This window comes from Typopeltis vanoorti, chromosome 5 (genome assembly GCF_054136105.1).
Source record: "Typopeltis vanoorti isolate ZY-2024b chromosome 5, IOZ_Tvanoo_1.0, whole genome shotgun sequence".
Classification (NCBI taxonomy): domain Eukaryota; kingdom Metazoa; phylum Arthropoda; class Arachnida; order Uropygi; family Thelyphonidae; genus Typopeltis; species Typopeltis vanoorti.
The window spans coordinates 160,065,315-160,092,308 of NC_143553.1; the positions used below are offsets into that span (position 1 = coordinate 160,065,315).

The window sequence follows — 26,994 nt, forward strand, 5'->3', positions numbered from 1 at the left end:
GTAGGCTGCAGACACTGGTAAACAGGAGACAGAAGAAGAATCTGTTAGATGCCTATAAACACCTGAGAGATTGGCATAGGATATCGGTTGATGAAATTTTTTCGTTATATGGAAGGTTATGAGAGGAAAAGGTGGCATCCGTAAGTCAAGTTTAGGTATGGTTAAGAAAGTGATGAATGCTTTTTCTCATAAGAGTAATTAGTGAGCGGAATAGATTCATTTTTGTAGTGTTGATGCATCTAGTGCGAACGAACTAAAGAGAATTTATGGCAACTGGTATAGTTCATGTGTAGGCTTCCTGAATAGACCCTCTGGCGGTCTCTGTTAATAATAATAAGAAGAAGAAGAAGAAGAAGAAGAGTATTTATTATTATTATCATTATTCGTGACACCTCCAAGGAGTCCGAAGGCTCATCGCGGGAGGACACCTACAACTGTCTGAACTACTACACCGAACCTCTACTACGAATCATCTCCATCAACGCAATCTACCGCCTACCTCCACCACTACCACAACTAGTATTTTTTGTCTGTAAATTGCGTGTGTTATGAAGGGCCGATTTGTCTGTACGCGGGATGAAAGCCCTGCTACCTCTGTAGGAGATCGGCTAACTCACCTTCGATTGAGATCGTCCAGATAAAGATTCCTCCCGTCGCGACGAGAATCGAGCTTAGGCCTATTCCAATCGGAGGACGCAATGTACCGTCGTTCTTCCAATTGCGTTACGGAGGCGCTTTATATTCAGAGTATTTACATATATATATACAACAAGACATATTTTCTATACAGTACAAAATGCAGAGTACTTAATTATCTGTAAATATAAATATACATATTTTTAAACTACCTAAATATTTATCCGTCGTATCTACATATGAATTGGCTCGAATGCGGATACAATTCAGTATACAATGCAGTAATATAACACACACACTTCAATAGTAATAATAACAATGGAATGATTTTATATCAATATACATAGTTTTTCTGCATTTTGTCTTTTTTACTTCTCTACAAAAATTCAGTCAAAGTTACTTAGTGCATTCTTTTTTTATGTGCTTGTTTGCGTGGGTGCCATTTCTGTTTTCTTCCTCGAAGCTTCTGAAGAGCTTACAAGAAGATGTGGCAGATGTAGCTTCTGTAATCGCTCTGCTGAAAGTCATAGCTCACTGTCACTGATATCTGAAGAAAATAGAGTGTGTTCCACGATCTTCAGAGATTCTGAGGAAGATAATAGATGGCGATGGTTTCGTAGATATTTATCTACTGGTGTAGATATTTATGTTGTTCCAGGAAACACACACACACACACACACACACACACACACACACACACACACACACACACACACACACACACACACACACACACACACACACACACACACACACATATATATATATATACAGGGTGTCCCAAAATTCACGCAAGATTTAAATTTAGCGCCATTTGTGCGGTAAAGTGTTGCCAACGAGAAAAAAAAAGACAGCGTGACAGCTGACAGTTCAGGGTTATTAAAAATTACCACACGCAGCGAAGAGAGTTCGTTGAATGGATTATGGAACAACAACAAGTGGATGCTTATTTTTCGAACAAAATCATCTTCAGCGATGAGGCTCATTTTCATCTTGATGGCTTCGTTAATCGACAAAATTGTCGCATTTGGGGTTCAGAAAATCCACGAGTGATTGTTGAGAAACAAATGCATCCACAACGTGACACCGTTTGGTGCGGATTTTGGGCTGGAGGCATCATCGGTCCATTATTCTTCGAAAATGCGGCTGGTAAGGCAATAACAGTTAATTGCGCTAGCTATCGCGACATGATAATCCAGTTTTCTGTGCCTAAATTGCAAGATATGGATGTGGACGACATGTGGTTTCAACAAGACGGTGACACATGCCATACAGCCCGAGAAACAATTCGATTACTGCATGAGTCATTTCCTGGTCGTGTAATTTCCCGTTTTGGCGATCAGAATTGGCCGCCCAGATCATATGACTTAACGCCGTTGGATTTTTTCCTTTGGGGTTTTTTGAAGTCTAAGGTTTATGCCAACAAACCCACGACCACCCACGCCTTGAAGGAGGAAATTGAGCGCTGTATCAACGAAATTCAGCCACATTTATACAAAACGGTCATGGAAAATTTCGACAAAAGAGTGCGTATGTGCCAGCAAAGCCATGAAGGCCATTTACCCGATATGCTATTCCATGCATAACCCTATACTGTATACTTTATGAATTTACAATTTTTAATTAAAAACCTGTGTTTTCTATCAAAATTACTTCTTGCGTGAATTTTGGGACACCCTGTGTATATATATATATATATATATATATATATATATATATATATATATCTATATATATATCTATATATATATATATATATATATATATATATATATATATATATATATATATATATATATATATGCAAACTTAGCTTGATTTGCTTCCTCAACCTTAAGTAAAAGGCTGGTTATATTCCACTAATTCGAGCCCTACCCAAGGGCCTATGAGTTGTGGAAATACCTTCTGAATATGAATGCTGTGCCAAACAAAGTGGCCCTTTGCAACTGATTGGTTTTTAATCCATCTAACTCCAGTGATTCTAGATGTTCATTCAATGTTTTGGAGATGGCACTTAAAGCATATATTATTATGGGAACCACTTTCGTTTTCTTTTGCCAAATTCGTTCAACTTCGACTTGCAACTCATGATACTTTGTAATTTTTTTCATTTTCTTTTTCGTCAATTCAGCTATATCCTGGTACTAATATTTCGATAAACTGAACACCCTTGTTTTCACTTATTTTCCAACCGCTGTTATATCCATTTTAAGCTTTTGTCAGTCTGGATTTTGAGATCTCGGAGTATTTTAGCTATTTTCATTCTCAATCACTTTTTGTTCAACTTTATGGTTCCAATAGTCTTTAGATAATTTATACCCGTTATAGAGGAAGGCAAAGCAGAAGTGGGATGAGTCAAGAGTGGAAGAGGACAGAGAGGTGTACAAAGAGAGAAAGCAAGAAGCCAAGAGAGTTGTGGCACAGGCGAAGGCCATGGCATATCAAGATCTGTATGATCAATTAGAAACAAAGGAAGGACAGAGAAAAATTTACCAACTAGCGAAATGTAGAAATAAAGCAGCTAAGGACATCTTACATGTGAGGCAGATCAAAGATGCTGAAGGAAGAGTATTATGGAGGGATGTGGACATAAGAAACAGATGGAAAATATACTTTGAGGGACTTCTGAATGAGGAAAATGCAAGGACTCACAGAGGAGATGGGCAGCCTTCTGAGGGGATGGTGCAGAACATCAGTAGAATGGAAGTGACGGAGGCCATGAAGAGGATGAGGAATGGAAAAGCGGTGGGCCCCGACAGAATTCCAGTGGAGGCATGGAAGGCACTGGTGGAAGAGGGAATTGACCTGCTGTGGGACCTGTTCATGAAAGTTTGCCAACAGGAAAATATACCCGAGGAATGGAGGGAGAGTACTCTTGTTCCCATCTACAAGGGTAAAGGGGATGCACAAGACTGTAAAAATTACAGAGGAATAAAGTTGATGTCCCACACAATGAAGATCCTAGAAAGGGTTCTTGATGGTAGATTGAGGGAGGAGGTGGAGATTGCAAAGGAACAATTTGGCTTCATGCCTGGTAGATCAACAACAGATGCTATCTTTGGGTTACGACAGATGATGGAAAAATATCGAGAGAAACAAAGGGAGCTACATCTGGTATTTATTGATCTGGAGAAAGCATACGATAGAGTGCCAAGGCAAGAAGTCTGGAGGTGTCTGAGGGAGAAGAAGGTGCCGGAGAAATATGTCAGGTTGGTGCACGAAATGTACAGAAATGTGAAGACAAGTGTTCGGACCTGTTTGGGACAGACAGAAAGTTTTCAAGTAACAGTTGGCTTGCATCAAGGGTCAGCATTAAGTCCGTTTCTGTTTAATATTGTGATGGAGGTGGTAACAGAGAAGGTGAGAGAAGATGCACCTTGGACAATGCTGTATGCAGATGACATCTTGCTGTGTGTAGATTCAAGAGAAGAAGCGGAAACTAAACTGGAAAGATGGAGAAAAGTACTGGAAGAGAGAGGTATGAGACTGAGCAGAAGTAAGACAGAGTATATGTGTTGCGCAGTGGGCGGTGGCCAGGAGACAGACCTGGAGCTGGAAGGAAATGTCATCAGGAAGGTGAGAGACTTTAGATACTTAGGTTCGACAGTGGAAGAAGATGGAGGAGGTGAGAAGGAAGTGGGATGCAGGATACAAGCAGGTTGGAGGAACTGGAGGAAGATGGCTGGAGTGTTATGTGATAAGAGGGTGCCGATCAATCTGAAAGGCAAAATTTATAGGACAGTAGTGAGGCCAGCTATGACATATGCTATAGAAACTGTGGCCCTGAGGAAAAATAACATTAGCGGGATGGAAGTAGCAGAGATGAGAATGCTTAGGTGGATGTGCGGTGTGACCAGAAAGGATCATCTGAGAAATGACTATGTCAGGGGAACAGTGAAAGTTACGAACTTAGGAGCGAAAATACAGGAGGCAAGGTTGAGATGGTTTGGTCATGTGATGAGGAGAGAGGACGAATATGTGGGAAGAAGGATCATGCAGATGGATGTGCAAGGAAGGCGGAAGCGTGGGCGGCCAAAGAAGAGATGGAGGGAGCTGGTAGAAGCGGACTTGAAGATGAAGAACTTGGATGTGGTGACAGCCCAAGACAGGAAGGTGTGGAGGAGACTCATAATAAACAGTGACCCCACTTAAGTGGGAGAAGCTGCAGAAGAAGAAGAAGAAGATACCCGTTCACTGGCATTTATGTATTTTACATAAATGCCAGTGAATTATTTTAGCTACAGTATCGTGCCTTTTACGGTACTCAAATTATGGACTCTGTTATTTTCCTTAGTGCTCAGTTTCTCAACCACAGTCAGATCAAGTTGCTGTCATGTATATGTGTGTGTGTGTGTGTGTGTGATTTTTTCTGGTTGACGTGTAGAAGCGAGTATATGTGCCCAATAATATTTTATGAGAGCTTTTCAAGATAATCTCAAAATAAAATATATTTAAAAAAATAAAAATAAATAAATATTTTGCTTCTTTACATCGTACCAATTAATTAGTGATTGCCTTGGCCCAGCTATCTCTGACTGGCTACCAGTGGAGATTGAATTGCCCACTCAGTCTCCAAAAGTTGGGGCTAAAACGGCCTCGCCTACTCCCTATGCAGAGAATAAAAAGGCATTAGCTGATTTTTAAAAAAAATATTTTACTAAGGCCGATTATTTCCAATAAGAACAAATGGAGCTCCTTTGGCAGTAATTTTCTGAAGATCATGGAAAGACAGTTTTCATCCTTCAGATATCATTGACAGTGAGTCATGATTTTCAGCAGAGGAATTACAGAAGCCACATCTGCCATCTGGTGTGTGTAAATCCTAATAGGTATATATTTTATCTGGAATACTAGAAGCTTGTGTAGCTCAGTGGAAGTGGTGTTTGCACTCCAAAGCTCTAGGTGACCCAAAGAATGATCTAGATTCAATTATTGATGCCAAATAGAGGAACTTTTCCTAAGTCTTTATTCGACCGGTTCTCTAGTTAATTTAACTCTGGCATGCCGCTTATAATTAGAGAGAGTCTTGGGACAGTTATCTCTGATTGGCTACAGGTGGAGTTTGAACCACCTTCTCAGTCTTCAAAAGTTATATTTGGTTCAAACGGCCTAGCTTTATCCCTATAGGAGAAAAGGCGTTAGTGGATTATATCTGAAAAATTGTGAGTTCGCTGTCGATTTTTTGATTTGCAGTTTAAAAGCAAGAATTTTAAAAAGAAAGAAATACTTTCCTGCGTATATCAACTCTAAAATTAGCTAAAGGAAAGCCTGGAAAAATTTCTTCCAGTTGGCGCGACTGAATAGAATCTATGATAATTCATATCATCCATAGAAATATGGTCGAGAGCTATGGAAACAAACGTCATTTCCAAAGGGTTACACAGATATTTTAATAAGCTGCTTATATCTTCCGGTTATTGGTAAAAGTATTCAAGAATCGCTAAAGATAAAAATGAATTCATTTTCAGGATAAACTTTAGAATTATCTGCATTAATCTGAAGTAACTCTAGCAGAAGCAGAAAACAATTAATTTGAGGAACCTTTTTGAGCAGATTTAGTCATATGAAAGGTTAATATGGATGGATGTTCATTTTTATGATTGTTGAAGTGTTACTGAATTAGGCAAAAGCAACTAAGGCTATGGGTCACTATATCATATACCATACAAAATAGCAAAATGGGCAATTGTGGGCCCTTTTCCCATTTTTTTCTAGAATGAAACACTTCTAGTATCAAAGGAAATAACCCTTCCAGTGGCTGACTTGCCAGCTATGGAACCGGCTAATATATTTTCAGTTCCAAAGGCGTTGTAAAAATTCTTCATGTTCTATTTGGCATTAGAATCTCGGTATTTCCAAACAAAGGGCGTCGTCGTTACAGGCTGAACCACTCAGGCTCCTTTAAAGAGCGCACTTTCTCTTTCATTTAATTTTTCTTGTAATATCAATAATTTTTAATTTTTATATGAATTGGAAATTTATCTTAGTATTATTTTTTACCACAGTGTGAATTCAATGTAATTTTTTTAAATCATGTAAATGTGTGTTGGTCATTTAATCTAAAAAACTCACAATACAAAGAGTAAGAAAGCATATCGTAGATTCTACGATATGCTTTCATCATCGAATGTAATTCTACGACGTTGAATTGCATTCTATTTCACATTACACAAAAGTAATAAAATTATATGTACAGGTAAATCTCCCATAACGCGATTAATTAATCCATCAATTAATGCGCGCTAAGCGAAATCGCGTTAAGCGAATACAGTAAACAGTAGGAATAATTATAATTTATCCATCCATCAGTTAGCATAAATTTGGGGAAAAATTATTAGAGGGTAAAATAATCAAATTTCATAAAAATCAATTGCTTAAATTTTTACTTGATGTCTAAACATTTGATTGAGCTATTTTTTTTTTTTTTTACAAAAACATTAAATAAAGATGTTTGAATGGTGCTCGAATTTTTCATCTTCATGCCATTTGCGATAGCTGGAGATCGCTTTACCAAGTTTTCGGCGGACTTCGAAGCTTGGTTCCATATCAGGATCAGCATCACACAATATTTTCTTAGCATGCTCAATGTGATTGAAAACTAGCTGAAGGTCTTTTGCGGTTAGCTTCTCAGTCATAACATTTTCTTCTTGTTTGCACTCCTTATCTTCTTCTTCTTCATATGCACGCTGTTCTTCTAGTTGGAGGAGATCATTCTCACTTAAATGTTCTGAATGGGAATCGAGCAATTTTCTCACATCTTCATTATTATTATTATTATTATTATTATTATTATTATTATTATTATTATTATTATTATTATTATTATTATTCGTGACACCTCTAAGGAGTCCGAAGACTCATCGCAGAAGGACACCTACTGTACAACTCTCCATCTCCACCACTACACCGAACCTCTACTACCAACCATCTACAACAACGTCATCTACCGACCACCACTACAACTAGTATTTTTGTCTGTAAATAGCGTGTGTTTTGAAGGGCCAATTTGTTTTATCCAGTTCATTAAATCTAAGTTCTTTTCCAATTGTGCTGATTTCTTCAATAATGTTTGATCTTGTATTATGCGCACGGTGAACTAATATAGGCTTCAATTTAACTTCGTCGTCTGTATTGCCTCCCAATAAAAGTGTAAGACGATCTTTAGATACTTTGTATCCTGGTTGAGATGTTTCAGTTTTAGCAAGGAAAGTTTTTGTTGGCATACGCTTCCAAAAGTGATCCATTTCGTCGAAGTCGAATATTTGCCGATTGTCATAATCACCCTCCTGAATTATCCTTTGGAATTCTTCCGGAAACTTGACTGCAGAATCTTCATTAGTACTAGCAGATTCCTCAGTTATTCTTACGTTATACAGTCCAGCTCGATTTTAAAACGGTCAAACCATCCTAAACTTGCAGCAAAGCTTTCGCATTCCTCTTGAAATTTAGTCTGTTTCATTGAGGTAAAAATATTGAGAGCTTTTGCCTAAATATTCCCTGTACTAAGAGTTTTTTTTTTTTTTGGTTATAATCCTCAATTCAGAGTGATAGAAGACGCTCCATCTCGATCATTAAATGGCTTCTTAAAAGAAGCAGTAGTAACTTTTCCTTGTTCTTTGCATTCTTTGCTCTTATATACAGTAATATAGTCTGAATTGTAGCCTTGCTGTATCTCGCACAATCATTGTATTACTAGCGCCACTTTCATATGTCTCTTAATGACTTCCAGATTTTCTGCTAGCTGCAGATTTGTGACAAAAAATTTCACGTAAGGTAAAATGTCGCATAACGTAAAATATCGCATTACCTGATTAATCACTGGAGTAAAGCGGGAAATAGTATTACTTCACTCAGTCTAACTGATTATTGCGCATACCGAAATAGCGTTAAGCGAGGTTTTGCTGATAAAGTCATTTAAAACTTTAAGACGGAACATGTTTTGGCTTGCACGTAGAAATGAAATGAAGTATAGCAAAGGGTTGCTAGATTTTGGAAAATCTGGCAACCCTATGATATACTTCTTGGTTTTCCAAATACTGGACAATTTTGGTGAGTTGGTTTTACAAAAAAATCGATCTGGTGTTTGGTTTTACAAAATAAGTATCAATACTTTTGGAACTGGAACTCAAATGCTCAATTTGTGTTTCTGAGTGTTAATTATTATTATTATTATTATTATTATTATTATTACGGGCAACTCCAGGGAATCATTAGACTCATCGAGGGAGGCCCAAATCATATTTATCACACTATTCGACATTCATACAGTATCTAACATACCTCGCCTTAAACTCATTCACTGTCACAGCATCCACCACAGACTCTGGGAGCGCATTCCACTCATTCACCACTCTAAAAGTAAAGAACCCAGCTCTAATACCTTTACTAACCACACTTTTGCCCAGTTTCCATGGATGTCCCCCTAGTCCACCCACAACCAGCCCTGCTCTCAAAAAGATCTTCTGAATTAATTTTATAGAAACCCTTCAGTAATTTGAATGTCTCAATCATATCTCCCCTCCTCTGCCTATCAACCAATTTTTGCAACCTACAAATCCTCAACCTGTTCTCATAAGGTTCATTCCACAGACCTGCTATCATCTTGGTCACTCACTTCTGGATCCTTTCCACCTCCTCCCCATCAAGAAGAAACCTAGGTGACCACATCTGGACACAGTAGTCGAGATGGAGTCTTATTAAGACTCGATACAGAGGAACAATAACCTGCTTGTCTCTACTTGTCAACGTATTCTTCAGCAACCAAGTGATTTGATGAGCTGATTTGGCCACTTTTGCAATGTGCCCCCTAAACTTCAACTCCTTATCCACCAACACTCCTAAATCTCATGCCTCATCAATTTCCTGGAGTACAGTTCCACCAATGTAGTAAACTGCTGCTAATCTTTTCACCCCAAAATGTGTAACCTTACATTTTGCTACATTAAATTGACATCTATTCTCCTTAGCCCAGACCTCCAATCTATCCAAATCATCTTGCGAAAATTTTGACGTCATCTCCATTCACTATTGCCCTACCCAACTTTGCATCATCCGCAAACAAATGAACTGTTCCTCTCAGATCCTTTCCTATATCATTAATGAACAAATTAAACAGCAGTGGTCCAAGAACAGATCCTTGTGGCACACCACTGGTCACAGGCCGTCTTGTGGACTCTACACCTGAATAAACCACTCTCTGATATCTCTCCATCAACCACCCTCCTAAAACGTGTTGTGTAATATCCGATCGTCCCCCCCCCCCGCAATGGGCAATACTAAACGTTCATCTACAGACTTTGCATTCGACTTCGTTGTTATGTTTTCCTTTTGCAATAAAATTCAATTCTTTCGAATAATCATCGTTAAAAACGCACTTTCGTTTTGGCATTGTTAAAGGCTTATGGAAAGAAACAAAATTTAATTTACTTTTGTGAAATTAATAAAGAAAATTAATTTACCTCTAATTATATATTTCATGTATTAACCAAATATCGCACATTAGAAAAAGGCGAGAAATTATTTTTTTTACTAATTATTGAAATAACATCCATGTACTGTACTGATACCGCACCGCACAATGTCCAAATTAGAACTGCTTGAAAATAATCAAATACAATATATCTGTACAGAATTATAAATAAAATGCTTATACTAAATAAAAAGCGACCAATGAACGGGACTGTCACCGCCATGCTGCTACTGTAAACACAATTAATTTTCTCGAATTGTCAGTTTTATGGCTTACAAATCAATTTAACTTGGATTATTCGAAATGAATATCGAAAATTATAATTGCTTAACATAATATTTATAATTTTATCTTTTCATTAAAATACGGGACATTAAGATGTCCCTACAAGTACAATACGAGACAGTCCCATATATACGGGACGTCTGGCAAACCTAGTATAGCATAAAGTAAACGACTGATAACAAATATCAACAAAAATATCAGATTCTCTTGGTAAGTCATTATTTATTGTTTTTCCACTACATGAACGAACTAAAGGTGCTGTGTGACCTGTAGTAGTGCAAGAAAGAGTTATGGGTTGGAGTCAAGTCGATGACTACAAGAATTTTTTTTTTCTAAGCTTATTTCTCGAGTTGGTCTAACTTTACAATAATTAATTAGGATTTCCCTCTCCCAAACTTAGGTTATTAATCCCACAATTCGACTAAAGTGGATCGCAATACTGACACTATTTCAGACAACTCTCTACCAGTAAATGCTTAAGCTCACGAGATAGAGGAAGATGACTGCCAAAAACTCGAATCCGCTTCATTTTGTCATTCAGGAACAACGAACTATTGATAAGCATTAAGGGCTGAGAACAGGAGCTTTAGGATTTCTAAAGTCATGGCATATAGTTTCGCTCTTCCCCTGGATAATAAAAAACATCAAGGGGAACTCATTTATTCCTAAAAAAATAACTTAAAATTACAAAAAAAAAAAAAAAAAATCCTGAACGGGCTCCATTGGCAAAACTTTTCTTTCTTTCTTTATCTATTTTTATTAAGCGTATTTCTGAAGATTATAAAATGTCAACCGAACTTAATTGTCTGAGATGAATGAACTACCTTTTATTCATTTATATATTAATATATATTTTTGCCCTAAGCAATACCCACTTTCAGAGGAGCACATCCAAATGTCACGAAAGCTGTGATTTAAATTGAATTCATGTATATAAATGGTCATACATATAAGTAAAATTCATATAAATATTTACATGTAGTCAAATATATGAATTATTATTTTCTGTTGTCATTTTAAAAACGCTTTTTTTTTATATTGGCTCTACTTAGGCTATCGTCACGTAATTTGGGCTTGATAATAAAAGTGAGTCGATGGAATGCATTATGTAATAAAGTAATGGCAAATTAACAGGCTTTCGTGCTTGAAATTAACTAGATTTTAGTGATTTATTCGATATTATTTTTCTTGTGTTTAAACAGATAAATTTACTGTTATTAATGACACTTATGTTAAGTTCAAGTTTTTCCTCTCTGTGTTACTCTAATGTATGTTATTGTTGAATGTTGTAAGAAGCTCTGTAGAACAGGATACATTTAAAGCTTCACTAGTGTTTTGCTTGGCTATACGTGTAATATTTGCTGTATTTATGAAGGTTTACGTTTAAAAATAATCGTAAATTCATTTTTCAATATCTGATATCACCAGAGAAGATTTTTAGTTTGAAAAGTGTTTATTATACGTTCGTCCACAATGTTGATGTATTTTGAAGAGGAAGAAGATGTGGTAAGTTTGTTTACATTATTATGGTGTGTTTACATGACATTTAAATACATCGATTTTTCTGAACAACGTTTTATGTTTTATCTAGATGCGAAAAATTTTATCAAAATTTTATAATTTTAAAACGCAATGTTTTATTTAGCTTCAAGTTTCCTACCAGCAACGTATGCAGCCATTGTAATATACATATATAAAAACTTTATATCCGATGTAGATAGTCGCTGTATTCATATACTTCTTTCTCTGTGTATTTTGGTGGGCTGCACACATCAGTACATCACAGAAAAGAAGACGTAGTGGTCATGACTTATAATATAGTTCATTTGGATCGATGTTTAGTCCAGGCTTTCCTATTCCAGTCCTATCTAAGAATCCATTTCTTACTTCACGGTGATGGCAGCTGTTAACTTGCATTAATATTTCTTACTTTTTTTTTCCTGCACTATGAAAAACAAACTTATTTTCTGTATAGGTACCAAATTATTTTAAATTACTATAATAATATAATAAAAGTCCTGAATTTCATTGAATATTATGACCAAATAATCTATTAGTAAATATGTTGTAATACTTGCTAGCCTTTTGCCAAGTGGCTGGCATATCTTCTCTCTTTTTAGCCAGAAGCTGTGAATTTAAATCCTACTGTGGGCATGGATGTTTTGTGAATGTCTTTGAAGATGAGAGATTAATCACCTACTGGAGGCCCGAAGTGCCTTAAAAGTTTTCAGTGTTTCCAGGTTATCTTGCTCCACTGTGGTACTAATACTGATGAGCTCCAGGTTAAGAGCCTTTCTAGGTGTGATTGACACCATAATTTATTCAAATATGAATGGGGAATTGCATATAGATATACATAAGCATGCATATAACAACTCATGAAGGTAGTCTGTGAATGAAAATGAGCCATTTGCTCTGTTATGCACCAACCGTTGAATGTCTCATGGTGCATGAATCTTCTCTTCAAAAAGAACTGTGCATATAAATTGCCAAAACTGCTTTCTTGTCCTTCTTCCTCTTCATCATGTTTCCATTTGTTGGTGTGCACGGAGTGAGATCACTGAACAAAAGTGGTGGTGGATGTCTATGATTGTGACCCAACTGCCTCAGCTGACTTTTCTGAATCGTTTCTATTAGAGATCATTGCTGGCATTCTTCAAGAATGACAGTATTAGGAATATGGTCTTGCTATGTATATCATAATATTTAAATTATGTTTTTCTAGTGTTATTGATGATATTAATTGCATGTTGAGCAACAGTGTTCCTTGTCTGGGAGCTATATGTAAATATGGTTTGATCACTGGCAGTTTTGTAAAGGCAACTTCAGGTATTTGTTGTTGGTTTGGATTTCCAGATATTAGTTAGGCTTTTATGAAATTGAAGAATTTGTGCTTTCTGTTCACTATGTAAGATAGACTTAAAAGAAAGAATGCAAGATAGACAATTGATGTAGAAACTATTGAGATTCATATTAAACAAAAAAGAGGGGGAGAAAAGGATGAAAGTGCCCCACAAGAAAGTACTGTATAACTCAAGTCTTGTTTCCAGATACACTGTTTACACAAAAGGATTCTGGTATTTAAATGAAAATATTTAGTGAAATGAGATATAGTATAACTAATATTGTGAATGGCATTCAGAGTTTAAAGTTTTTATTTGGGATAAGCAAGTTCAATGTGCACTTCTTATGTAGCTTTTATGCATGTCAAAACCATTTTGTGTGTTCTCCAGAATAACTTTAGCCACACAGTATCTCTAATTCTATAGCTTATTACATGCCAAAACCAATTCTTAACTTCTTCAGAGTAACTTTAAATACAGTATCTCTAATTTTGCCTTTGAAGTAAAGTCACTTTTTGATATATAATTTATCCTTAAGAAACCTCTTAAAAAATGTGTGTGTGTCGGGGGGGGGGGGGTAAGTATCAGGGCAGAACTTTTATGTGGTTAAGAAATTGGTCCTTTTCTACCCACTAGCAAAAAAAAATGATACCCAGATGTCTCTCAAGCAAGGTATAAGTACCTAAAATACACACATACATACACATATGTAATAAGCAGAACTAATATATATAAATTACATAAGCGAAGTGGATATTAGATCTAGCATTATTTCAAAGTCAAATGTAGAAACTATGAAAGTTTTATAAGTTGACCAGAGAGCTTGTGGGAATATATTCCTCGGCATTCAGGTGTTCTTGGTGTGGACTAGTTAAAAGACATAGGTGCTGCCCAAGCATCTATATATTCGCCTTTTATTTTGATAAGCCTGTGTCTTTTAAGTAGTCCACACTAAGATAACTCGTGAATGCCAAGGAATGTATTCCCACAAACTCTCTGTCAACTAATGAAACTTTCATAGTTTCTACATTCAACTTTAAATAATGCTGCATCTAATATCCACGTTGCTTATGTAATTTTGCATCACCAAACTGAAGCCTTTTGGCTCTTTATTTTAGTAAATATATAAATTAGTTTACTTACCTCACCTAATAAACAGAACTATTTATATGTACATATATATGTACTCATATGATGGTAGCAGGGTTTTTTTTCTCCTGGAAAGTCGGGTTTTTCATCCCACTACAGACAAATCGGTCTCCAGAACACATGCAATTTACAGACAAAAAATACTTGTTGGTGAAGATGGGCAATAGATGGTGTTGATGGCAGTAGTATCATAGTTGGAGAATTAAGTAGCAGTGGAGAGGATGAGATCTATTTAGCAGAGTAGTGTGCTCTCCTGCGATGAGTCCTTGGACTCCCTAGAGGTATCTTGTAGTAATAATAATAATAATATATATATATAAATTATTATTATTACTTGATACCTCCAAGAACTCATCGAGGAAGGGCACCCAACAACTCTCCATCTCCACTCTTAATCCTCCAAATACACACAATGCCACTACCATGTATTGTCCAGCACCATTAGCATTTTTTGTCTGTAAATTGCATATTCTCATGGCTGATTTGTCTGGATAGGGATGAAAAACCCAAGTTTCCAGGAAAAAAATCCTGCTACCTCCGTATGAGATGAGTTAACTCGCCTTCAGTTGAAAAACCCATATAAATATTCCTCTCGTCACAATGAGAATCGAACTTAGGCCTTTTCCAATCAAAGGGTACAACATACCGCCATTCTTCCAGTATTTCTCCATAGCGCACTATGGAGGCTGCTTTGTCTGATTAGTTCAGTTTGTTTTCTCTCGTGTTGGTATTTTTAGGAAACAAGACAATATGTGCTATTATTATTGTTATTACCTCCACGGAGTCAAACAGACTCATTGTGGGAAGTCTAACAATGAGCAGTGTATCTATCATATTGAATCTTTAAACTCATTCATGACATGTTCCATCAATGCATTCCACTCTCCCACTGTTCTTCTCCATGTAAAACACTTTATTTCTTCTTCTTGCCAAACCTTTGTACTACTTTTAGGGATGGTTTCTCATATATTGTATAATAGCTTTAAAAATTTTAATTACTATATTCAGTATTTCGCCAACATAAAATTGGCATCATTCAGAGATCAAAACACAGGTATATAGATATATGTCATCTTAAATGGACTAAGCACATACAAGGTAATTCATATAGAACCAAACCCAAAAATTCTGATATGGGCCAGAAATGGTGGCAAAGTATTCATCTCTAGGAACTGTGAATTGCTGAGCACTTCATATTAAGTTATTCAAGGTAAGGTAAGTTTCTGAAACCCTGATCAGTTTCCATTTATTCATTCGTTTTCATTGTAGAATGAAAACTTTGGGTTCATTTCTGTATGAATTGCCATGTAGAATACCTACTCTATCTTCACCTACATGTGAATGTTTGCATCATCAGCAAAATTCTTCCAAGCAAAAGACATGATGCCAATTAATACTAAAACAAAAAAAAGAAGCCTTCATAGAATTTGGGAATCAATACTCAATAAAGATATGACAGTCTCCAAACATAGTAGCAGTAATCTATCAAAATTAGCAACACTGTACAGAAAAATTATGGTAGAAGTGCTTTGGATGTTTAATATACTAGATAAGAACCAAAACCCATATGCTATACACATGATCATCACCATAAAAAATCTGAAACAGTGTGTATTATTAAGAAATATTTAAGTAATGCTTATCGTGACAGCACATACAATATAACATGACTTACCACAACTCTACGTAACAGGAACTATAACATCATATGGTATGACTGCCAAAGAAAGAGAGAGAGAGAGACCTACATTGCTCAACTTTCTGCTGTATACAGAGTGTCCCTGAATTTATGGCCCAAATGTGAGGGGATGGTAGTACACACCGAAACCACCAATATTTGTCATAGAATATGCAGCCGCAAATGCATTGAGGAGTCGGAAATGAAGGACAGACAGGTTTCCAGAGTGACATTTATTGGAGATCATTACATTAATGCTGAAACGTCTGCCCACCAACGTTGATACACGTGGCACAATGGTGGAGTAGTGATTGGCATACCTGCTCGTAAACACCGGGCTTGTTGCACACATCATCTACTGCAACGGGCAGTCAGGTTCTCCGCGGACTGCATGGGAGTCTCGTACATGACACTCTTCAAATGTCCCCATAGAAAGAAATCGAGACATGAAAGATCGGGCGATCTGGGGGGCCACAGGATGGGACCACTGTGCCCAATCCATCGGTTCCCAAATGTGGCATTAAGATGCTGACACATCCATGCTGAAATGGGTGGGTGTCCCATCGTGCTGGAACCACATATGGGAGCGGATGGCGACTTGAGCATCCTGAAGCAATTCCGGCAAAACCTGTTACAGAAAAATATGGTGCGTTTGCCCATTGAGGTGGTCCGGCAATAGGTAGGGTCCAATTAAGTAGTCATGCATGATCCCTGCCCAGACATTGACGGCGAACTGTTGCTGGTTTGACTGTGGATGTGTACCATGGGGGTTCTGGGCTACCCACAAATGTGCATTATGGACATTGACTACGCCTTCATGTGAGAAAGTTGATTCATCCATAAAGAGCGAGGAAATCAGTCTGTACGACACTTTGCTGCAGGAACCACTGGGCGACATCCATGTGCAGGGGACAATCAACAGCTGTCAATGCCGGCACTCGCTGCAAGTGATAGGGGGTGTAGCCCTTCTTCATGCAGCACTTGCCAGACACTGTTCCGATGCACACCCAGGCTCTGGGCAGCGGATCGTGTGCTTGTACCTGGGTTATCTGTTACCATACACAAGATGTCCTCGCTCATAGCTGGCATTCTGACTGTCCATGCTCGTCCGGCATCATGTCGACTAACATGGAAGGTGCCTGCCTCACACAGCTGACGGTGCAGTTGCGCAAACATTTTATGATCGGGCACATGGCTCATAGGATATCGCTCACGGTACAGTTTTTGCGCCTCTCTACCATTGCCCTCGGCTACGTTGTACATCAGGTGCATATCGACTTTCTCTGTGTTCGTAAACTGCTCCATCTCGTATCCATTCGACGCTGAGAATGCTGAGGTTTGGCCGATCCAGCACTTTTAAGCCGTGCCGCCTCGTCTGCGTCCCCTACCGACACCGGGCTCTGTTTGCAGTCGCATATTCTATGACGAATATTGATGGTTTCGGTGTGTACTACCATCCCCTCACATTTGGGCCATGAATTCTGGGACACCCTGTATATAAATCACATAAACTGTTACAGACCACTAAAGGCTGTTGAACTGTATTGGTGTAATTAATAGAGCTGAAAATAATATCCATGCTCCATAAAACACAAACACCACAATGACCAAGGTCGTCACTATCCATAAAAGCACCAAACAGCATAAATAGTAGTACAAACAATGTAAATAGTAGTATCGCAATACACTTCATGCATGTTTTTTAGTGTTAGCAGCTGTGTTGCCTTTTTTGAACTCATGACGCATGATGTGCCTAATGTGCTGTTCAGTGACCTCCATAGTAATAAAGAGTTATTTAAACAATAATATATGTATGATGTTCTTGCAGGGTAGAATTGCTTAGAATGAGGCTGCCTCAGCTTAACGGTGCTTATAAAGCTTTAAAAATTCGCATTTAGACAACTGAGACAGGTTTGATCAAGTACAGTATATTCTCCCAATGCTCACATGCTGTAATTATGTATGTGAACATTTTAGATGATGAAAAGGCTTTTTAATGTTGTTATTTAAGAAATACAATTATCTTTGCAAAGACTAGTTGAAGACCGGATCACGTTATTGACACGACATCGTGAAAAGTTAGTCTGAATCTGGCATTGCTAGTGCTGACCATTTGTTGTTGTTGTTGTTTTTTGTAAATATTATTATTTGTCTTTCCTGTTTCATTTATATAAATTCTTCCTTCATTATTATTATTATTTGACACCTCCAGGGAGTCCAAGGACTCATTGAAGAAGGGCACCTGCTCTACAATTCCGTCTCCATCATCCAATCACCAACTGACCGCAACTGCACCAGCGCCATCTACCACGGACTACAACTGGTATTTCCACAGACAATCACAAACATCCATGCCCATGGTGGGATTCGAACCCGCAGTCTTTTGGCTGGAGAGCAGATACGCTAACCACTCAGCCAACCAGGCTGGCAATAAAGGAATGCAATTATGGCAATAAAGAAATGCAAACCTCACTTTTTAGCTTTGTGAAATAGTGCAAAACTAAAGGCAAAAGAAAGACTCCAGAAAATATTAAAAACACACTAGAGAAAAGAGTTCTGTTGTGTTATCAACTGGTATTTCCACAGACAATCACAAACATCCATGCCCATGGTGGGATTCGAACCCGCAGTCTTTTGGCTGGAGAGCAGATACGCTAACCACTCAGCCAACCAGGCTGGCAATAAAGAAATGCAAACCTCACTTTTTAGCTTTGTGAAATAGTGCAAAACTAAAGGCAAAAGAAAGACTCCAGAAAATATTAAAAACACACTAGAGAAAAGAGTTCTGTTGTGTTATCAACTAAAACACTTGACGTGTGTTTTCCAAGATAATTGGCTCGAGAAATACAAGTGGTTGTGCTACAAAGATGCCATATAATATATAAAAAATATCCTGGGTCGACAGAAACTGCAGATGACTACAAACTTTTCGGAGCACTGTCAAAGTGGAGACATTTAGATTGATGAGACATTACATTTTTACAAACCCCCTCAAAAAAAGCTGTGATATGGACTTATAGAAATCATTTGAGAAACGTCTCTCTCTCTCTCTCTCTCTCTACCTTCCAAAGAAAGATGGATTCTAAAATGTTTGAATACCTGAATTTTTAATGCAGTGCCTATTATAAAGCTAAATTCAGTAAACCAAATTAACTTAATTTCCAATTGGGTATTTTAAACAGTACCACACTGACATGAAATATAAAAAATTTGTGTCATTATTGCTGATATCCAACAAAAATTAGTTAAGGAAATCAAACACTCCAGTAGTGAGTCTTCTAGCTGCTTCAACAGATTGTTCAAATGAAAAGAAACTCGTCTATCATATGAGATGAATAGATAAAAATCAAAGATGTAATTTATTTAATGTAATTCCTCTCCAAAACTCAGCTGTAGTGTACCTTGATAGAGTGAAGTGAATAAGCTTTTCTTATCAGAAAATACTGGTAATTAATTTGCAGGCATTTGAAAAACATTAGTAGCCTGCAGTATACTGAGAAAAAACAAACAAACAAACAATGGAATAGTGTCAAAATTTAAGAGAGAGAGAGAGATGTTCCAGATCTTACAAATTATTGCATTTAATTTGAATTTGGCTGCTTTAAATTTTATTAAAGATTCTCACTTTGTTGCTAAACCTGAAACAATGGTAAATAAATAAACACACATCTTTTACCAGAATTCATAGTATAGGTAAGTAAAATGTTTGTGTGACTAGTAGTAGACTAGACCAGCCTTGATTAAAGATTTCTTTCATATATTTTGTAACATTAAATGATATTGTAATTTATTTCACAGTTTTAGTGTTGATATGTTAATTGTACAGTTTCCAGTACAATGACTATAAATAATAAACAGTACATCATGATGATGTACTGTTATTTTCAGTATGAAATATCTGTACTTTCATTTCATTAAAGTTAATTACTGTGGTTATTGTGTAATTTATTACTTATAATCATGCCACAGGTACCTTTTTAAAGATCAGTACAATGACTGCAGCATCAATGGACATGTTCTTGCACATTACTATATGCTGTCTGCAAGTCATATTAATGTGCCTTTATTGCACATTTCTTAATTTGTATTTGTAACTATTCTAGAAGACTATAAAGATCATATTATTATTTTAAAATAATTTCAAATAATTTTTTAAGAAAAATGGACAATAAATAATTCATGTTAATCACTTTTGAAACTAAGGCTAGTTTTCCAAAGAAAATTATTATTCAGCACCATATGCATTTGTGCTAATGAACATTTTAGCATGTTCAAGGTATACATTTTTGGTCGTTTTTATATATAGAAATACACTTTTATTAATACAGACCAGTATTTTACAAATAAACATTTATTAAAACCTACCAGTTTCGCCAGCAAACTGTCTGGCTTTTTCAAGGTATTACGGAGATATGAAAGTAAATGCAAATTAAAAGGAACATAAAAAACGTTGTAAACCAAACTAGTATCTATGGTTACACGTTTCGCGTGACAAAGATGGCTTATTGTTCTTATTCATTATCACGCATGCGTGTTTGTTGTAGACTTGTAATGTGATTACTGGCTAGCTGTAGTTCAGATTGATTGAGAGAGAGGATCAAGTTTTTCCATGAACTGTTGAGAATTATACCCTGATTTCTGTTGAGGTTTCCGCCGGTTATTAGTACTATTGTGGCTTCCTTAAATACACGATGCCTGTAGTCGTCATCGAGATATGGCATGGAGCTGTTTTGCCAATCTATCGTGTGGTTAGACGTGCAGAAATGATGTGCTAAGCCGGAAGAAATGCTTCTGTTGTGGTTTACATCACCAACATGTTCTTTTTGTCTAATTTCTAAACTTCGTGAAGTTTGTCCAATGTAGGCAAGACCACAGGAGCAGGGAATGTAATATACTCCTGGATATTTGTAGAACGGAACTTTATCTTTTGGAGATCCTAAAACTTGTCTGATGTTGGTGGTTGGTTTGAAGACCACTCTGATGTTGTTGGCTCTTAGTATTCTTGCTATTTGATAAGAAATTGACTTGATGAAAGGTATCACTACAGTAGAAACGTGCTGACGGTGGGATTCTTCTTGTCTGGGGTTGTCATTGTATAGATATTTTTTGATGATGTTTTGAGGGTATCCATTTTGTGATAATGTGTTGGCTCACAAAATGGATACCCTCAAAATATCATCAAAAAATATCTATATAATGACAACCCCAGACAAGAAGAATCCCACCGTCAGCACGTTTCTACTGTAGTGATACCTTTCATCAAGTCAATTTCTTATCAAATAGCAAGAATACTAAGAGCCAACAACATCAGAGTGGTCTTCAAACCAACCACCAACATCAGACAAGTTTTAGGATCTCCAAAAGATAAAGTTCCGTTCTACAAATATCCAGGAGTATATTACATTCCCTGCTCCTGTGGTCTTGCCTACATTGGACAAACTTCACGAAGTTTAGAAATTAGACAAAAAGAACATGTTGGTGATGTAAACCACAACAGAAGCATTTCTTCCGGCTTAGCACATCATTTCTGCACGTCTAACCACACGATAGATTGGCAAAACAGCTCCATGCCATATCTCGATGACGACTACAGGCATCGTGTATTTAAGGAAGCCACAATAGTACTAATAACCGGCGGAAACCTCAACAGAAATCAGGGTATAATTCTCAACAGTTCGTGGAAAAACTTGATCCTCTCTCTCAATCAATCTGAACTACAGCTAGCCAGTAATCACATTACAAGTCTACAACAAACACGCATGCGTGATAATGAATAAGAACAATAAGCCATCTTTGTCATGCGAAACGTGTAACCATAGATACTAGTTTGGTTTACAACGTTTTTTATGTTCCTTTTAATTTGCATTTACTTTCATATCTCCGTAATACCTTGAAAAAGCCAGACAGTTTGCTGGCGAAACTGGTAGGTTTTAATAAATGTTTATTTGTAAAATACTGGTCTGTATTAATAAAAGTGTATTTCTATTTTAGCATGTTCTTATAATTGTTTACATTGATGTTCGTATAATTGTTTACATTGAAATTGTTCAGTGCTGAAAAATTTTCATTTGTATTTTTGTTGAGAACTTTCACAATGGCAGTAATATTTAAAAATAATTTCAAATCATTTTCTAAGAAAAATGGACAATAAATAACACTGGCCAACAAAAAAAAAAATTTTTCTGCTGATTATGATCTGACACTTGTTTTTTACTAATTTGGGTGCGCTGATTTCAAATATCAAACCCATTCTTCTCTATCATGTCAGGTTTTTCCTCTATGGCATTTTCTTTTTGCTAATTTGTAAGTTTTTGATAGTTTTAAGGAGGCAGTACTATTTAGAGGATCAAAAAAATCGATTTTTTAATATTATTTTCTGAAACTATGCACTTTTAAAAATCTGTTCCTAACTTTTTATCAAGAAATTCGAAAAATTCCTGAAGATATAGCCTATTATTCAAAGTGGTGTGCAGATCAGAATTGGAGCGCTCACCGCTCTCACTTGTTAGTAAACGAATAAATGCGTAAGAACCTGCAACGGCACGTACTGGTGCTTTGAATGCGAGAGAGGTCGATAACTGATCTGATACATTTAGGTGATGAAAAGTAGGCGATGACAACTGCCTAAAACAAATGAATGCTATATGTGTCATAGTGGACAAAGAATGATCGAAATCAGTCAATCGTTAATCGATCGTGAAAGTATGATGAGCGCTTATAACTTTTCAATAAAGTCTCTGGTTTTTTTTTTGTCTTGTTAATTGCATGTTAGTCGGCAGTGAAGAAAATACATCATGTCTACTACTCGAAAATGTGTCGATAGTGTAGATTCCTTCTGCTACATTTGTGGCAGCTTTACTGTTCCCAGTCAAAGGACAAATATCACTGATTTTGTTAAGAAAGTGTACTTTGCATACTTTGACGTAAAACTTGCAGATCAGGACAATTCATGGGCTCCAAATAAATTGTGTAAGTCGTGTAGAAAATTTATGACAGTGGAGCAAGGGAAAACGCAAAAAATTAGCTTTTGGCATTCCAATGATTTGGTGTGAACCGAAAAATCACATAGATGATTGCTATTTTTGTTTAGTTCAGACTTCTGGTTATAATAAGAAGAATAAGAAAAAAATTGTGTATCCAAATCTCGACTCAGCAATTCGGCCAGTTGCTCATTCCAATGAAATAGCCGTGCCAATTTATAAAGGACTTCCTTTACTTGAGAACGAGCATGATCGGAATATGCCAGATGTTCTTGAGGAGCAAGACCCGGATGTTGATTTAGACAATGAAAATTTAATTTCTAGTTCTGAACCGCAACATTTTTCTCAAGCAGAATAGAATGACTTAGTAAGAGATTTGGGCCTATCAGAGGAATCATCGGAATTGTTAGCTTCAAGATTAAATGAAAAAAACTTACTGGAGCAAGATACGAAGATAACTTTTTATCATAGCAGGGAAAGTAATCTTGTACAATATTTTAAACACGAGTGTGGGTTTGTTTACTGTAACAATGTGTCAAGGTTTACTAACTGAAATGAGTGTTGTACAATATCATCCAAATGAGTGGCGTTTATTTATCGACAGTTCAAGCAGAAGTCTCAAGTGTGTCATACTACACAACGGGAATGTATATGGCTCAATTCCTATTGGCTCTTCAGTCCACTTAAAGGAAACATATGAGGACATTAAAAAGGTTCTGAAGTTATTAAAATGTACAGACCATAACTGGATCATCTGTGTGGATCTTAAAATGGTGAAACTTTTTACTTGGCTTTCAAAGAGGATATACAAAGTTTCTGTGTTTTCTATGCTTCTGGGATAGTCGAGCTAGAAACCAACACTGGAGTCAGAAACATTGGCCTCTTAGAATATCCTTAAATGTTGGAGAACAGAATGTTATAAATCAACCTTTAATCGACAGAGAAAAAATCATTTTTCCACCTGTACACATCAAACTAGGTCTTATGAAGTAGTATGTTAAAGCTTTAGATTTACAAGGTGATTGTTTCCAATACATAAGTGAAAAATTTCCACGACTTAGTTATGAAAAAAATTAAAGCCGGTGTATTTGATGGACCGCAAATTAGAACTTTAATGAGAGACCCAAATTTCATCAACTCTATGAACGAAAGTGAGAAAGAGGCCTGGACTTCATTTACGATGGTTGCGAATAATTTTCTTGGAAACAAAAAAGCGTGCAATTACAAAGATCTAGTGGAAACAATGCTTGAAAATTTCCAGCGCCTAGGTTGCAACATGAGCATAAAGCTTCATTTCCTATACAGTCATCTTGATAGATTTCCTGAGAATTTAGGTGCTGTAAGCGATGAACAAGGCGAAAGATTTCATCAAGACTTAAAAACTATGGAAGATCGGTACCAAGGAAGATGGGATTCTCACATGATGGCCGACTGCTGTTGGAGTATTCAAAGGGATTGCCAAAACAGAACACACAGCAGAAATTGCTACAAACAAAAATTTATTCCCTGAAACTCATGTGTAAAATTGTTATTTTTTTTATAAATATTCTTGTAATTTTTAATGAATATTGTTAAGTAGTTATGTATCTAATTATCGGCCTCTCTCGCATTCAAAGCGCCAGTACGTGCCGTTGCAGGTTCTTGCGCATTTATTCGTTTACTAACAAGCGAGAGCAGTGAGTGCTCCAATTCTGATCTGCACACCGCTTTGAATAGGCTATATCTTTGGGAATTTTTCGAATTTCTTGATAAAAAGTTAGGAACAGATTTTTAAAAGTACATACTTTCATAGAATAATATTAAAAAATCGATTTTTTTGATCCTCTAAATAGTACTGCTTCCTTAAAACTATCAAAAACATACAAATTAGCAAAAAGAAAATGCCATAGAGGAAAAACCTGACGTGATAGAGAAAAATGGGTTTGATATTTGAAATCAGCGCACCCAAATTAGTAAAAAACAAGTCTGATATAAAAGTCAGCAAAAATTGTGTTGGACTGTGTAATTCATGTTAACCACTTTTGAGATCTCTTTAATTTTGACACTATTCCATTGTTTGCTTGTTTGAAACTAAGGCTAGTTTTCCAAAGAAAATTATTAATCAGCACCATATGCATTTTGGCTGATGAACATTTTAGCCTGTTCTTATAATTGTTTACATTGAAATTGTTCAGTGTTGAATTTTCATTTGTATTTTTGTTGAGAACTTTCACAATGGCAGTAATAGATTTGGTGTAGAAAGGCTTATGTGTTCGTTGTACATGTTGACTAATTTTGATGGTAATATATCAGAACACAGAAAAATAAGTAAATAATTATTTATTGACTTATTGCTGATATTTCGTTGGTGTTATAACCAGCATCTTCAGAGCACAAAACACAGTTTGTCACAGTATGCAAGACTACAACAGCATGGTGTAATAATGGGTCTAGTTTGAAAAATTGTAGCAACAACACAAAGACACATGGCCCAGGCACATTGGATGCATTCTTAGTGTATTTAAATAGCCAACACCCAAAAATCCACTTTACAATTTAATGGAAGCTAATAACTATCTGCCCTTCCTGGATACACTAATTGCACATCTTCCAGATGGATGCTTATCATTCTCAGTTTTTAGAAAACCCACACACGCAGGGAGATATTTACACAAATCATCACACCATCACCTTTCTCAACAGTATGGTATCTTAAAAATGCTAACCCATAGAGTGAGAGCAATCTGTTCCAATGATAATGCTGTTGCTGCTGAACTGGCTTATGCCACACCTTCTTAGCCAATGGCTATAATCCCCACAAGATAAACAAAATACTAAATGTTCCCAAGAAACCTCTCCCACTATCTACCACAGAGAACTACAACAGAACAGTCACTATCCTATACATTAAGGGCACATAGGAAAAGATATCTAGAGTTCTCAATAAACATGAACTATGCACCATATTCAGACCACGTGTCAAATTAGCAACTCTCATCCATTCACCCAAGGACAGCATTTCTCCTTTATCACATCCAGGAGTCTACGAAGTACCCTGCTCGTGTGATCAAGCTTACTACGGGCAAACAGGAAGAACTGTGGACATCTGCATCAGTAAACATAGAAGATACATCTGGCACTATGGCAAGTTGGGCCAAACAGACTATGCTTTGGATACCCCTGCACACAGGATCAACTGGAAGAAAAGAAAAGTACTGCACAGAAGTGTTTACAAGTCAGAGAGATTGTTCTTAGAAGCAACAGAAGCCCTGAAACATACTCCGAATCTTAACAAATATGGCTGTATAAATTTGCCTAAGATTTGGGAGACGGTGATCTTAAGACATGACTAGTACTTGCTTTCTCCCTCTCTGTTTTTTTTTTTTTTTTTAAGATATACATCTTTATTGTATCATTTCATTAAATTTCACTCAGGCATTGCTGAATTGTTACTTCTAGTAATTATGCCATTTAAAATTATCTGTTTTGAAAGCAGTATTGAACCATATAGACTTTTGTTTGTCTCATATTCTAGATTTTTTGAAATTCCATCCAGCCAGAACTGAATTATTGCAGTATATAATTTCATCATGCTTTGCTTCTTTGATAAGTGCTTTTGTACCATGCAAAAGCACACTGATAAGTGCTTTTGTATGGTACAGAATGTTTTAGGAAATTTTGTGGAATGGTCACCATAATTCTTATTAAAGATTTTAGGAGTGTGTCAAAAGTTATAGCACATTTTGGCAACCCATTTTATATACTGTAGAATATAATTTTGTTTTTCCTAATTTTGCTACTACAGAAGGCTGCTCAATTGCTGGTCAACATCTGTACACAGTTTAGCAATATGCACATTGAACTATCTTTCACCTTCCTCTTTCATTTTAATCTGCCTCTATTTTATTTTATTTTTATTTTATTTTTCAATTCCATCTGCCTCTATTTTTGCCCCAAAGACTGTGGCCTCCATC

The 26,994-nt window shown here is 36.5% G+C and overlaps 1 protein-coding gene across 1 annotated transcript in view; it reads left to right on the top strand.

The window, feature by feature from the left end:
- The first annotated feature begins 11,505 nt into the window (after positions 1–11,505).
- The window catches only part of LOC150107000 (uncharacterized), an 89,462-nt gene continuing 73,973 nt past the window's right edge, over positions 11,506–26,994 (top strand). Inside the window, exon 1 of the mRNA XM_090392878.1 lies at positions 11,506–11,897. Within this exon, the coding sequence (XP_090249004.1) occupies positions 11,865–11,897 (33 nt within the window). The 5' untranslated portion in view covers positions 11,506–11,864. The remainder of the gene's footprint in view (positions 11,898–26,994) is intronic.